Raw genomic sequence first — 16,041 nt, 5'->3', positions numbered from 1 at the left:
TCACCATCACTTCTGTGCCCTATTGCCCTTTCTTCTGTACTGTCACTATCTTGCAGAGTCTGTTTGGCAAATGACCTCTTCCACCGTTTATTCCATGGGCCTGTGTACGCTGATCAGCACTTCCCATTTCTGCAGGTCTCTTAGGGGAAACCGCAAAAAGGCCGGTCGCTGTCCTCCCGTCCATCAGTCGATCCATTCAGTCCACCTCCACAGGGCTTCCTCTCGGCCGTCGATCACCGCCTCTCCCCTTACTTAGGGAAGTCTGTCGAGTTGTCCCTCCAACTCTCGTTGCCCATCTCCCCGACGCCCACCCAGACCTGAGAGTCTGTCAGTCGGTCCGCAGCCGCCCCGACCCGCTCTTGGGCCGCGACTGACTGGACGTGAGTCTGTCCCGCGCCAGCGTTTCCATCCGTGCCCCGTCTGCCTCCAATTCGGCAGTAACTTTACTCCAGCCAAGAGGGAAGGGCGGCTGAGCGCCGGTGCGGGTCGAGGCGCCCGCAGTGGGCGCGGGGCGCGGCAAGGGGCGCCGGGCGGGGTGGGCTCGCGAGCGGGCCGGGGGCGTCGCGGGCCGCCCTGCCCTATAAGGGGCCGAGCCGCCTCCGCCGCCGGGCGGGTGCCGGGCGGACCGCGGCGGCGGCGGCGGCGGCGGCGGCGGCTGCGATTGGCTCAGGCGCCCCATCCGGGGACTGGGCTCGGCGCTGCTCGTTCGCCCTAAAGGTACCAATATGGCGGAGGTGAGCAGGGAAACCGGGCAGGAGCGGCCGGGCTGGCGCGGGCGCCCGGCGGTCTCCCGCGGTCCCCAAGCCGGCCTGGGGCATCCGAGGCCTTTCCCGGGGCCCTGCGGGGGGCGGCGTGGCGGTGTGGGGCCGCAAGGCGGCGACGGGCGGCGGCGGGGCCGGCCGGGGGGCGGGAGCGGGCGCGGGAGCGGTCTCCCTCCGGGACTAGGCCGCGGCGGCTCCGGCCCCGACCCGGCCGGGCGACGGGGCCGGACGGGAGGCGGCGGCCGGCGGCAGCGAGCCCCGGTCGGGGGACGCCGCCGTGCCGTGCCGCCGAGCAGCTTGCGCGGGCCGCTGGAGCCTCCGCGCCGCCTCCCGGGGCCGGGGTGGGTGGAAACCGGCCGAGCCCCCCCCTCTCCGCGGCCGGATCGCAAAGCGGGGAGCGGGCTGCGCCACTGCCCTGCGGGAGGAGTGTTTTGTGCCCCCGGCCCTTTGGGTCCGGGCTGCGGGCCGAAGGAGTCTCAGGCTCCACTTTGCTCCGGCGCGGAGGCGAGCGGGATGCGCGGCCGCTGGGCTTCGGGAGAGGCAAGATTCCCCGCCCCGCCGCCCTGGAGGTGCGGGAGCCGCTGGGGGTAAACGGGGAGGACCAAGACCCTCGACGCTGTCTCAACGGGCTTTCGGTAGCCCCACTTTCCTTCCGTTAAAGGGGGTCGGCAGGGCGAGCGGAGCTGCCCTGGACGTGTCCCCCGGGACCAGTGAGCTGGGGCGGGAGGATGGGGGCGGGTGGCGCAGCAGAAGCCCCATGGCAGGAGCCCCCTGGGTCGAGGAGCTCGGTCTTGGGCTCGGGGAGCGACTAAATACTCCGGGAGGATACCACTGCCTCTGGGACTGCGGATCCGCATCTCTAGAGAGATGGGGAAGAGAGGATGGGGGGCTTGCGCTTGTTTGGGGGCGAGTGTCCGGTTTCGAGCTGGCCTACGCTCGGGGACAGAGGACAGCCCCGGAGTTGGGGCTACCGGGCCCCAAGGGGGTGGACTCGATGCAGAGGGCGAGTCTCTTCCAGGAAAGGGTGTTGCCTTGCGAGGTGTTGTTTGGGGCCATGGAGAGCCGGTGGGATTCGGGGGACTACTGAAATGCTAGGGTATGGGGGACTGATGCTGCGAGCCGACTGTTCTGGGCTTTGCTTCTCTGCTTTGTAACTTGCTGAGCTCCAAGGGGCGGCAAGTTGCCTGTTAGACACCGGGCTTCGTCCCGGGTCTGCGAGTTTGTACACTGGGGACTCGGGGAGGAAGGCGAGGCAGCCAAGAGGGGCCCGAAGGGGGCCAGGAGCGAGTGGAGCGAAGCTACGTCTTGCACTTTTGGCAGCTGCGGAGGAGCGCTGGGCTCCGCCTCCTCTGCGCCCTGTTGCCGGCGCTGCCTCTTCCCCTGGCTTCGCGATCTAACCGCACGTCTTCTTTTCTCTCCTAGGCTTCTTTTGGAAGTTCGAGCCCAGGTTTGTTCTGTTCTCTTACCTTTTCAGTGGACCGCAGCGGGTGGTGATGGGGGTCCAAAGATCTATTGCTCAGTTCTTCCAACAAAGATTTGTTTTGCGAGTTTTTCATCATTTGTTTTTAAGAGGTTTCGGTGTTCTTTTTGGTAATTAAGTTGTTTGAGGAAGGAACAACTATTCTATCTCATATTTTCTGTCTTTTTCCTTGCCTGTTGAAAAAAATACTTTGTTACAAAGCTGCTAACCGACATGTTCTTTTAAAGTAATACATCTAATTCTCACATATCCTGTTTTTTATTTCTCTCCAAGCCTGAAACAGTTAATCCCACATCTATCCCAAACTTTCCTCCAACTTCAGCAGTTTAGATTTTAATTTCTTTGACAATTCGTCTCTCTAATTTGTCAGGACTTTGGGGTCGCTTATATTGATATTAATCACTTCTCCCCATCTCCCGTTATTTTGTCTCATACATTTTTCAAAATTGAGAAATGCTTGTAGATTGTGTTAAATTGAAAACTGAGAGTTAGGTAAAGCTGGCCTAATTAAAAGAAACACATACTTTCTGAGGTTGGTCATACAGAATTTTTGAGGTGAGACAACATTAGCCCATCTAGGACTGTGTTTCTCAACTGTTTTGGTGTCAGAAGTCCCTGTCAGGATCTGATGAAAGCAAGGGACTCTGTTTACAGAACTCTGCACATAATGGGTAATTGCATATAATTTGGGGTTTGTGGAACCCCTGAAACCTATCCCATGGTAAAGACCTTTCCTCATGTGCTAAAATGTAAGGACAGCTTTGTTTCAGCTTTTCATTCCCTTTCCAGCCCCTTTTTGGCTGCCTCTTTTCCCTCATAGTCTCCAAGAAAAGTGCCTCTAAACTAGTTCAACTCCCTTATTTTACACTGGAGGAGACTTAAATAACTCTGCTGAGAGTTACCTAGTTAATAGCAGAGTCTGGATGGGCTCCCAAGTCTTCAGTTACCACATGTTGCTTTATAGTGAACAGACCATTTTCCTTGCATATTACTTTATGTATTTAGTCAATCTTGAGGTCTCATTTGATTATCATTTAAGGTATTATAAAATAATTAACACCAAATAGAAGAAATTTGTGGCTCTTTTGAAAATAGTCTTTACTTTTAAATTGTTTTTGAGTTTGTTTAATTTTGAGACAGACGTTTCTTTGTTAGAACTGATTTCACGGAAAGAATATTTATGTACAAGATGCCAAACATCTGGATGATAATGGAAGTTTTCCATTTTGCATCACTGTCTGCGTTTAAGAAGTTGCAATCTAAATAAAAAGCAAGAGATAGTCTGATTTTGAAATTTAAACAAACAAAACTTATTTTTAATCAATTAGCCAATTTTTAAGGGAATTTTGGAACCAGAAGAGACTAGAGGTCATCTAAGCCAACCCTATATATTTTACAAATGAAAAACTGGACCCAGGCCCAGAAAGTTTAAATGACTTGCCTCAGGTCCCAGAAAGCCAGGGACAGAGCCAAGAGTAGACTCTCCGGCCTTTCCATTTCTGGCCCTTATTGAATGAATGCTTTCCTCAAGGGGAAACCTTGAAGTGAGCCAAGCGATGTGGATTAGGAAGAGGGTAGAGCTCAGCCATCAAAGAGGTAGAAAAGAAGGAAATGGCAATGCACTCCAGTACCCTTGCCTGGAAAATCTCATGGATGGAGGAGTCTGGTGGGTTACAGTCCATGGGGTCTCAAAGAGTCGGACACGACTGAGTGACTTCACATTTCCTACCTTATATTTTGGCATACCCCAAAGGTATCCAGGAATTTCTCCAAAAAAGAAAATTCGTAATGGTTGATGTTCTGCTTTTCTGCTGTTTAACAAGTATTCATCTTTCTCTGAAGTTAACTTAAACCACCTATACGTCAACAGATTTTTAAAATCAGCGAGTTAAAATCTTTCAGCGTGTGAAAAATAATGTCATAATTCACACCTTTTAAAAACATTTTATAGAAATTTTATTATTTTCAGGGCTAATGATTAGAGTCCTCTGAACTCAGAGCCAAAAACATTGAATTGTTTGTGATTTTGAAAAATCTTTGGTCTAGTTCAGTGTTTTGGTAATGATTTCAATGTCCTTCAGTGTTTGAAGTTTTAAAATATTAAAGCTTGAGTAAAAACACATCAAACTTTTTTGTGTTGAATATGGTTCCTTCCAATTCTCCCTTTCTCTACTCTTAAGATTCTGCTGCTGCTTTTCTTCCTCCTCTGAGAGTCATTGGTCTAGTTGAACTACATATTAGAATAAAACAAATGGAGAAAACTCTGTTTTTCATAAATTTGATCTTATTCTCTTGCGACTTTAGGTAGTATTCATTTCTCCACTTGGTTTTCAGGGTATCCTGTTGACTTCAGATTTGCCATTAAAAATCATTCATTGCCATCTCTTTTTGGCCACATCTCAAGGCTTTCAGGATCTTAGTTCCTGGTCAGGGATCGAACCTATGCCCCTGGCTGTGGAAGTCCTAACTGCTGGACTGCTAGGGAATTTCCAGGCACTACCATTTTATAAACAAGTTTGAGTTGACCAAAACAGCTTTCAATGGGATATATCTTCCAAAGCCCATAGATAGATTTTCTGTATTCCCTTCACATAATCTTAAATACTTATTAGTAGTCCACAGAAAGGCATTCTCATACAGTTTAGTTTTGGGGAGCTTGACATACTGTTATAGATAGGAAAAGTGAAGTGGTGCTTTTCAAGACTGAATTGCTGTGTAGCTGCCTCATAGAAACTTGTGTTTGTTCTAAAAAACCAGGTTTCTGTTGTGATTTGAACTTTTATTTGAGGGTGAGAACTGAGTAAAATTAATATTCCCTTCTCCTGAAGTTTTTAGCCTCAGTGTATAGCGGATTCTTGTGAAGTCTTCTATTCGTAACTCTTTGGACATTTTTCTACTGCTTTTAGACAAATGTGTTAAACTAACTGATAAGCGACTTTTCTATTAGAACATTTTTTTAAAGACCACTCCATTTAAATCACTTTGTTGCTATTAGAAGTCATGTTCTCATGGATTGGACACCTTATAAAAGTGGTTATAAACTGGCTTTTTTCTTTTGCTGATTTAAATATCTTTTCTGAAACAGTATCGTCTTAACTTTATAACTTGTGAAGTACATAATAAATGCATTTAATAAAGCTCACATATAAATATTAAAAGGAGTTGGCAGTAGAACACAAATTATTTTCTTTTGTAAATAGCCTTATGAACTTGTAAAGTGATTGAGTGTGTTTCTTTCTAGTTGGGTCTTTGTCTTCTGAGGATCATGATTTTGACCCCACTGCTGAGATGTTGGTCCATGACTATGACGATGAAAGAACTCTTGAAGAAGAGGAAATGATGGATGAGGGTAAAAACTTCAGTTCTGAAATTGAAGACTTAGAAAAGGTAAAGGTTTTTATTTTAGGGTTTTAATACAAAAACTTATAATGAAGATTTAATACAAATATAGTAAAAATTTTGAATTCTATTATAAATTATTTTACAACCTATTTGAAATAAAAGTGGTATCAGAATGACCTACCGTATAGGACAGGGAACTATATTCACTATCTTGTAATAACATATAATGGAAAAGAATCTTAAAAAAATATATATTTGTATATAAGAATATGTACACACACACGCACATATGTATAAATAAGTGAATCACTTGAACGTACACCTGAAATTAACACCACATTGTAAATCAACTATACTTCAATTAAAAAAAAAGTATCAGCATATTTACTTTTGTACAGAATGTTACTGATTTTCTTATTTTGAAGAATAGCCTAATAAGTACACTTACATTTAATTTTTAAAAATTAATTTTTATCTCTTAACCTGTTTTTTTTGGTGGGAGGTGGGGTTGTTCCCTGGTGGCTCAGACTGTATGTAAAGAATCTGCCTGCAATGCAGGAGACTGGTGTTCAGTCCCTGGGTTGTGAAGGTCCCTTGGAGAAGGAAATGGCAACCCACTCCAGAATTCTTGTCTGGAGAATTCCGTGGACAGAGGAGCCTGGCGGGCTACAGTCCATGGGGTAACAAAGAGTCAGACATGACTGAGTGACTAATGCTTCCACTTTGCTTCCAGCCATTTTAAAGTTTATACCAGCACAGTGAAACAGGTACATTTATAGATGAGATTGTTGAGATCTAGAGAACTGTAGGAGACTTAGTTCTAATTCCTAGCCCAGCCCCCTAACCACACTCTTTTACTGAATTAGTTATACCTTCTTTCCTACTCTCCAGTTATCTTTTAAAAAGTTGCTAGGGTAAATGTAGTTTATAACTTCTAAAACCCCTGATCAGTGTAAGTTCAAATGAACTGATTTTTAAACACATACTTATAACCAGAAACTACAGAGAGAGGCCTCCATGAAAGAGGATTCCTTGAAAAAATTACATTTATCTATGAATTAACCTTATTTGCAAATTTCTAATCAACCCAGAATAACAAATTTTTCAGGAATACTACTGAATTTTTCATATTTCTTTTTCTTGAAGAAGACAAAGCACGTTCTTGTATGATCTCTTCTGCTTTTGTGTGGCAAAGCTGGGCTATTATTGCATTTCTTCCTTCATCTTAACACACAGGAAAACAGGAGAGTCTTCAGGGCCTAGACCCCAGGCTTGCTCCTGAAGAGTTGAAATTTTCTAAACATGTTCATTCCTTTGACAGATTAATGCAACATGGTTGCAATTAGATTTAATCATTTAAAAAATATGTATAATACGTATATCTCCTACAAAAGCCGAACAGATTTGGGAGTATAGAGATAATATGGCTAGGAAATACTCAAAAAGAAAAGTCTTGCCTATTACTTCTTTCGGGGGTGATGACAGTATGTTGCCTTTTGATAAGAAAAAATGCCCAATATTCTGAAGGTCTGCTTTGAGTTATTTCAGGCAGTTCCTTTCTACTTCTCATGAGTGGGTAGCCTAGAATAACTGAGAATTATAATCCAGCTAGCATTATCACTGAGCTAGGGATTGTGGTGGGTCCTGGAATTGCAAAAATTAGCAGTTTGACAGTGTTTTTGGGCTCAAGCATCTTACGGTCTAGTATGGGGTGACAAATGGGAACAAAGATTTTTTGGATGTCCTCTGCTAAGAACTGAAAGCAGTAAGCAGTGAGAGCTATGGGAGAAAGGATTTATGTGTAGTAAAAGATGTTTAGCCTCATGTGGAAGTTCATGGAAGGCTGCTTCTTACTTCTCTCCTGTAGTTTTCTAAGTCAGGATACTGCTGTGGTCATGAGCAAAAGTCCCAGGTGGTCTCGTGATGCACCTTCTTTAATTGTGTGTTTGCTGTTAAAGATAGTGAGACAGCAATCTAGTTACAGCATGATATAAGAAAATAACACAAATACACTAGACTGTGCTTTAGCTACGCGAATAGATGTATTGTCACTAAACTAGTATGAATTTAAAATTTCTTTTAATGTGTTAACATAGTTACTACTTGAGTGTGGGCAATCTGGTGGAGATCTATGAACCAGTAAAATTTTGTTTTTCAGATTTGTAGGTTTTATTCTTCCAGAGATTATAGTAATATCTGCTTTAATCTGTGTTTAATGAGTTTTAAAAGAAAATTGGGAATATATAGAGAAATAATCAACAGCAAAGAGTTATTTGCTTAGCTTTTCACAGAAATACCTAGTTTCTATTCCTGTGATTTTCATTTTGTTTAGTAAACTCCAGTAATTAAATCTTTGCTTTGTAATGATATCTATCACTGAATTTGTAGATTCAGAAAAATTATAGGTCTTTAAATATTTCAGCTTCTCTTTCGGCAGTTTTTCTTCTTGGCATTTTGTCACATTCTTGGAAATTGGGACAGAAAACTACAGGTGATTTTTAAATAAATTCTAGTGAAGACCCAAGTGCTATGTCCCTGCTCAGAAGGCTCATCCTTCTCTCATTGAGCAAGGCACAAGAAGAACTATTTCTAAGAGGGACTGACTGCTCATTCCTCTGAACTGTGCTTATCTGTAGTAGAGTATAGCTGTAGTGCTCGCGTCCATGTGTGCTCAGTTGCTCAGTCATGTCTGACTCTTTGTGACCCCTCCAGGCGCCTCTGTCCATGTGATTCTCCAGGTAAGAATGGAGTGGATTGCATTTTCCTACTCCAGGGGATCTGCCCAACCTAGGGCTCGAACCCATGTCTCTTGAGTGTCCTGCATTGGCAGGTGGATTCTTTACTCCTGAGCCACCTGGGAAGTCCATAATTGTAAATGTGGTCTCTATTCTTTATTGACGTTTAATGAAACATGAAAATAAAAAAAATAGTGAATAGAGACACATATATAAAGAGTAGGGATCATTTTACTTTTAAAAGAAATTTAAAATTATTTCTGTACAATTTAAAATAATGTATTAATCCTATATTATGGAACAGTGATTCAGATGTTGGTACATGGTAACAGTCCTAGGGATTTGATGTTCATGTTTTAAAAAATTAGAAGTTTTTATGCTTATAGTAAATATATTTGATAGTTTATAGTCTATATATGTCCTTTATTTTGGTTCTTAAAAATTTGTAGTACATTGTATGTTATGGAAAATAAGAGAGGTACAGTTATTTACCAAAAATACTAAAATAAGGTTTGTGTTATATTGTACTATATTTTAATTTATTCATGTTATTGTTTCCTGATAGGTTTTAATTAATAATCCTAGGATTAGGCCTAAAACTTTTTCAAAAGTAATTTACATTCCTGCTTTTATTAATATAGAGATTTCTCCTCTGATATTCATTGTAAAATGAGAAAAGTAGAAAAACGTCTTCTCTACCACTTGGACTTGGGTTTAGGTCCTTATTTATTTATTTTTAAAACATTTTAGAAAGTTACATGTATTCTGTTTTGCAGCCTGTATTTTAAGGTATCAGACTGGTGTTATATTAAAATTAGTTTGTACTTCACTTAGACAATGTCATTGGCCCTATCTAGCAACACCGTCAGGTGTGTCAGAGAAATATTAGCATTATTTCCTTGGCTCAGAGGCCTTGTTGATTCTAAGATGTACTGTAGATTCAAAAATAGCATAGAAGGGAGCGGAGAGGAGCCTTGCTATGAGAAATCTGTACCTTGGTAATAGGATGCATCCTGATTTCTGGTATGTGAGGCTGTGCATCATAGGATTAAGGAAATAATGTGTTTTTCTGTTTACAGATGAGGAAATGGAGATGAGAGGGGTTAGGTGATTTGCCCACAGTAGTAGTTAACAATTAGGGAGTCCTCTGTCTCTAAATGGTGTGTTCTTCCTTTTAGAAATCCTTCAACTTATAAAACAGTTCATTTATGACTGGACTCAAATGTGACCCTTGAAATTTAAAATAGATTCAACAGAATGCCTTAGAGATAAAGTCCTCATCCCTGGAATATGGTGCTAGATCAAACTTCTGAGTTGATCTCAACACCATGGATCCTTAGAGACTTGGAGATTTGCTAATTCAATTTTGAAAACATTGCTTCTATGCTTCAGAGGACTAAGTGATTTATTAATAGGCTCTAATAGAAAGCTCATTTGTAAAGTACTTCAGAGACTGGATTAATCTTTTCCAGTTTTGCTTTGAAGTCTTGGTACAGATAATTTCTGTGTTTTAGCACCAGCCCCTTCTCAGGATCATTGTAGTGTCATCCCTTGACTGTTTTAATGAGCTTTCCACTAAGATGGTCACTTCCTCCTCCAACAGATGATCATACTTGTGTCTTTATAGAGAAAGTAGAATTTTCATGAATAACTGCTCAGATCTTCTGTTTGCCCCATACATGCAAACTTAGCCTTTATTTATACTTTTTCTTTCTTTGTCCTCTCTGGTTCCGAAAGTTTCATCCACATCCCAGGCTAGTCGTGAATTTTCATTCTTTTACTCCTCAGTTTATTCTTCTGCCCATTTTTTTTTTAAATTTCCACGTGGAATCCTACTCACACATTTCTCACATTTGGAAGTTCTCCTTTGGCCCTGTGTTGCCTTCCTCATTCACCTTTTATAGTGTATGTATTGTCTCTCCGCTCATTCAGTCCTCGACTTTGCTTCTCCCAACAGATTGTAAGGTCACCAGTAATTCCTGATTGATCAATACAAAGAATTCACGTCTGTCTCTGTCTTGCTTTATCTGTCTTTGATATTTGACCTGAGTGACTATCCGTGGTTTCTCCATTTTTGCTTCTTCCTTAACTTACTTAATAATCCTGCATTTTCGCTTAGTTCTACTTCTACCCTCTGACATCTCTCTCCATTGTATTTATGGGCTTTACTCTATTTACCCCTATTGATGAGTATCATCAATTAGACCCTGTCCCCAGGGTTCTAACTTCTGTGTTTCTCACTCTCTCTGCCTTTTCTGGATGACTCGTTCAAGCCCATTGCTTCAGCTTTCACCTTAAACCATCATCTACCATCCCACTTACTTGTCTTTTGTTTTGGTCTCACACTTGCACTGTAGCTATTTAACCTTCTCAGGCCAGAAATGGGGAATCTGCCTAGACTACTGTGTTATCTACATTCCCTCTATCAAGTAAGTCAAGAAACAGATTCTTTTTTCTTAATTTTGCTTGGATAATTCCCTTCTTTAATTCAGGCTCTTATTCTTCTACTCTCCCAGGACATTATTTTCAGAATGAAAATCATGTCCATAATTTTCCAGACGTATCCCATTGCCTATAGGGTAGTATATCTGAAAATTCTTATAGTAAAACATAGATCCCCTTCTCTTTACTCTCCCTAAATGAGCTCATCTACTCCTGTGGCTTTAAATATCATCTAGATGCTAATGAATGCCAGATTTGTATCTTTAGCCCAGCCTGATCCTCCAAGCTCCAGGCTCTCATCCAGCTTGACTTTTCCACTTGGATGTTTCATAGTCCTCTCACACTTAACTTGTGTCCTCTGCAGAACTCCTTAATTCCTTCATCAGCCTTCCTGTCCTTTAGTCTTTTCTGTCTCAATAAAAGTCACCACCACCTAGTTGCTCAGATAGAAATCTGGGGAGTTGTCCTTCTTTCTCCCTTTTACTCCATAGTCCATTTGATTCCCACCTCAGAATGTATCTCACCTATTTGCTTCTTTCCAAGTCTGTATCACTAGCCCAGCATGAGTCTCCCAAGTGGTCTCCTTGCTTTTCTCTTATCTCTCCACCTCCTGCAATTTTTTCTTCATACAGCTGCTCAGGATTTACGAGTCATGTCATTCTAGTTTTATAATTCTCCAGTGGCTTCCCATTGCCTTGGGAATAAATTCCAAGTTTCTTTGCCGAGAAGCCTTTCGTGATCTGCCTCTGTTTCTCTTTCTGATCTCCTCTTGATCCTTTCTTCACTCTACTCTTCGTGTTCTGGCCATTGGCTTAGTGGAAAACCACATTCAGGCCTCAAATGTGTTGTTTCCTTTGCCTGGAATGCCCTTCACAGGATTGATTGGTCACTTCTCAGATTTCGGCCCTCAGCTGAAGGTCACTTGTCTTCCTCTGCAACCCCACGACAATAGGCTCTGCACATAATTCTGTATCTCAGGACTGTTTCTTTTGCACTCATGATAATTGGCAGTTTTGTATTTGAGTATTGTCAGTATCCCCCCTCATCTGTAAGTTGTAGAAGGGTGAGACCTGTGTTTCATAGCGGCACCTGCCTCCTGGCAGGCACTACTCAGTCAGTGTTTCTGACGACGAACCACAAGTCCCTAGTATACAACCCTCATCTGTTAAAAGCTTCTTCGTCTTTCGAGACTTCGCTCGGTCATTATCCTCTGTGTGACACTTCCCTAGCGTATACTATTAAGTTCTGGAGAGTAGGTCTTCCTTCCCACCATTTCATAGCACCAGTTCCAGAATTGATTATTGCAGCTGTCATGGTGTTTTATAATTGTTAGCTTATCAGTTCCTTCCACCAAGACTGAATTCCTTGAGAGCAGGAATTGTTTGGTTTTTTTTTTTTGAAAATTTCTTTTTCTATAGCTGGTAGTCTTCCACACAGTTCCTCGAACCCAATAAATGCTGTGTTGATGGTAAGGTGGACTATCAGTGCATGAGGAGTGAAAATTGCCATCTCTCCAGTACATGGAGGGAATCTGAAACTTTAAAGTTTTGGAGAAATATTGCTAACAGGTGGTTGGCAGGGCTGCAACCCAGTCTCATAAGTAGTGTGAATGAAAGGGAATGGGCTGTGTGGACATTATAAGGAGCAGGACCGGAGAAATTCTCATGGTGGTTCTGGCACCTTCGAGGCATTCTTTGGAGAAATAATTCATGAAGTTTTCCCATAGCATGGGTTAACTTCTGTTCATTCCCACCATACAGCTTAATTTGTGCTGAATTTGTCCATGCTTGTGAAGCAGTTTTGACTGATTTCAGTTCCAAGCTGAAAAGATTTCATGAATGGCGTGGTCATTGGAAAGGTGCGTGTCTCCTATTGCAAATTTACAAATTAGCCTTTTGTCATATACCTTATTCTAAGCTCATAACATGAACCTGTTTCATTCAGGTATAGTGCAGAATGTAAGTTCTAGACTGCAGAAGTGTGTTAGTCACTCAGTCGTGTCTGACTCTTTGCGACCCCATGGACTGTAGCCCTCCCGGTTCCTCTGTGCCTGGGATTCTCTAAGCAAGAATACTGGAGTGGGTTGCCATTTCCTTCTCCAGGGAATCTTCCTGACCCGGAATCGAACCCAGGTCTCCTGCTTTGTGAGCAGATTCTTTACTGTCTGAGCCACCAGGGAAGCCCAGCTATAAAAGTGAAGGCCAGTTCTTAGGGATCTCCAGAACCTGTGTCCCCTGTGGGCTCTGGTGGGCATCACTGGTCCTCCTTAGCTCACTGTTTTGGTCAACTGGGTGTCTTTTGCGTACTCTGCTTCACATTTTCATGCTGTTTGCTTCATAAGTTAGATGTTTTCTTAAGGGGAAAACTGAACCGTAAGCAAGTTTTAAAAGCAAACCTCTTTATAGATGGATGTAAACATCTTCAAAATATTTAAGAAATTAGCTAGTTCATCGATGTATGGGTTTATAAAATTTTTTTATTGGAATATAATTTCTTTACCATGTTATATTAGATTATACTGTACAGCAAAGTGAATCAGCCAAACATATACATGTCTCCGCTCTCTTTTGGATTTCCTTCCCTTTTAGGTCACCACAGAGCACCGAGTTCTCTGTGATATACAAGTAGGGGTGTATGATTTTGAAGTTATTTAAATGATAGTTATAAATGGTTCTATGCACTTTGTGGTTGAACTAAAATATTTTTAAAAAGGAAATATAGCACTTATTTTCAGATTAGTGGAGGGGAAAAACTGACTGAGTGCCACTATATGGCATTGCATAAGTATTCATAACACAGGCAGAGTATGTAATTTTATCAAAGCAGCATCGCCAGTAAGAGAGCTAGAGTGCCTGGCATTCAGATGCAGAATTAAGCCCCAGTTTTCTCATCTGTAAGCTGGTGGTAATGCAAACTTCATCAGAAAGTTGTGGGGGAAAGAATAGCTGGTAGAGAATGTAGGTACAGTAGTAGGAATATCAAAGGATAATTGTGTTTTGAACATTAATATATAAACATAATAGTGTTCATAAATGTTCAGCCAAGGTTTCTTCGGTGTCTTCCTATTAACACAAAGAATACATCAAGTGGTCAACTGTTAATTGCAGGGAAACAAGCTAAAAATTATATGAAGTCATTCTTCAAGATGAATATAGTAATGAAAAGTGGAAGAAAAAGTATGCAAATATTTGACAAAGTTTTTAAAAAGTAAAATGATGCTAGAAAATGAAAACTAAGGTGTTAATTGCTAGATTTTTGTTCATATATTAATTACAGCTCTTAGTATTTGATCCTGTTTTCTGTATATTGTATAAAAAGCAAAACTAAAACTTGGTTTTTTATTTGGTACTGCTCTTTTGATATATGTGCTTTATGAACATTAATGGCATCATGGTTTATCTGCTGTTCAGCATTGTGGCATCTACTGAGTTCATGTTTGTACTCTGGCTTGAATAGGAAGGAAACATGCCTCTAGAAGATTTATTGGCATTCTATGGCTATGAACCTACAATTCCAGCTGTTGCAAATTCCAGTGCAAATAGCTCTCCAAGTGAACTTGCAGATGAACTCCCAGATATGACACTAGACAAAGTAAGTGGGAGCATGCAGAAGAATAATTCCAGATCTGTTACCATTGACTGCTTTTATTAGTTTCTTTAAAGTATTTCGTAATTCTGAATTGTAAATTTCTTGTGGACTGTTGCTCTTGTCATTTTGGTGACTGATTTGAATATTGTTTGGCTTTGATCTCACTACTTTAAAAGTGGTAATAACTTCATAATAATTTGAATATTAGAGTTTTCTTCCATAACTTTTTATCTTTCCTGTGTAGATATATTATATCTACACTTAGATTTTGCCCTAACTTCTTTTGATCCTGTGGACACATGAATGCATTGATTAATAGATCCCCAGAAGTTTTCAAACAAGCTGGCTTAGGCATGGAGTGGTTGGAGAGAAGTTCTGTTTTCTTGGGCTCTGGGAGTGACAGCGGCCATAGCAGCCAAGACCTCAGTGGTACGTCTTTAACATAGGCTGGTTGTAGGGGTGGCCAATCCCTGGCGAGGAAAATTCATAGTCATGGTCTCTGCTGATGGATCCCTGGGAAGCTTTCCTTGACTTTCAGGTCTCAAGCAGGAAGAGGAATCCACATCTTGGAACCTCTTCCTGTGAGTTGTGTTGTCTCCACTTTTCAAAAGTGATGATAATGTACCAAAGACCTTAATGGCCATAGTCATTCAGCAGATATTGAGTGCCTACTGTGTGCCAGGCACAAGGATGACTATACACTTACATAATATCTAATTCAGAACTGTTTCTTTCAAAATTATATTACTAGTCTGAGTGGTACATTAGTTGAACTTTTTAAAGTTACTGAAAGAGTGGAGTTTGGAGACTGTTTTGTTTTAGTATTTAAGTTGGCAGAAAGTGAATTTTAACTTTTAACTGCTTAGAAGTAAGATTATTTTTGTTGTAAATTCACTAAAAATTAGTTTGTCACTTTAGATAAGTTATCTGCATACCCACAAATTGGGCAGATTGTTTTATCATAAATGTGTAATAGTATGGGTCATTAGATATTATATATACTTAAGTAGTAAATGTTATTAAATAATTATGTACATGAAGTAAATTATAGGAGAATTTCAAATTTACTTTTCTCAAAACTGAGGCTTCAACTATTAATAGTTCTTAACTGTATTATAATACCATTATGTTTATGAATAATGTTATAAAGATTTTTTTCCAATATTGATGGGATATAATTATTTCTAACCCTAGCATTGCATTCCTCTTCTTATAGGAGGAAATAGCAAAAGACCTATTGTCAGGTGATGATGAAGAAACTCAGTCTTCTGCAGATGATCTGACTCCATCTGTGACTTCCCATGAAACTTCTGACTTCTTCCCTAGGCCTTTACGATGTAAGAAATCCAATCATTACTGAGTAGTAGTAGCACTGATACTCTGGCTTGAGTACATTTTGTTCTGTAATGTAGTTTTCATCAGAATATTTTAAGTGTTTTACTTAACTGAAATAAAATACTATTATAATCTGAATAAGATTATAACCTTTTTTATTGGGAGAGATGTAAACTAATATGCTGTTTAAAAATGAAAGCATTTGTTTGGTTTTGCAAAGCTGTTTTCTTCCTCAAGACTCATCTGTTGCTAAGGCAACCAGTCTTGGTTCAGCCATGAAATTTTATAGACATTTTTTAGGTTTCTGTTAAAAAGCTCCTACTGCCCTGGTTTTGAAGACTGCCATCAGTTGCCAACA

At 41.2% G+C, this 16,041-nt stretch overlaps 1 protein-coding gene across 2 annotated transcripts in view; it reads left to right on the top strand.

Moving 5' to 3' along the window:
- Positions 1 to 644: 644 nt before the first annotated feature.
- MIER3 (MIER family member 3) overlaps positions 645 to 16,041 on the top strand; it is a 28,638-nt gene continuing 13,241 nt past the window's right edge. Inside the window, exons 1-5 of one of the 2 annotated variants that reach the window (XM_088827702.1) lie at positions 645 to 734; positions 2,184 to 2,208; positions 5,483 to 5,628; positions 14,217 to 14,351; positions 15,565 to 15,685. In XM_088827702.1, the coding sequence (XP_088683828.1) occupies positions 726 to 734; positions 2,184 to 2,208; positions 5,483 to 5,628; positions 14,217 to 14,351; positions 15,565 to 15,685 (436 nt within the window). In that variant the 5' untranslated portion in view covers positions 645 to 725. The remainder of the gene's footprint in view (positions 735 to 2,183; positions 2,209 to 5,482; positions 5,629 to 14,216; positions 14,352 to 15,564; positions 15,686 to 16,041) is intronic. The other variant, XM_055422028.2, reaches the window with a different exon arrangement.

This window comes from Moschus berezovskii, chromosome 18 (genome assembly GCF_049115385.1).
Source record: "Moschus berezovskii isolate FMDL1 chromosome 18, NW_MosBer_1.0, whole genome shotgun sequence".
NCBI classification, from domain to species: domain Eukaryota; kingdom Metazoa; phylum Chordata; class Mammalia; order Artiodactyla; family Moschidae; genus Moschus; species Moschus berezovskii.
This window is presented reverse-complemented; position numbering and strand designations above follow the sequence as displayed.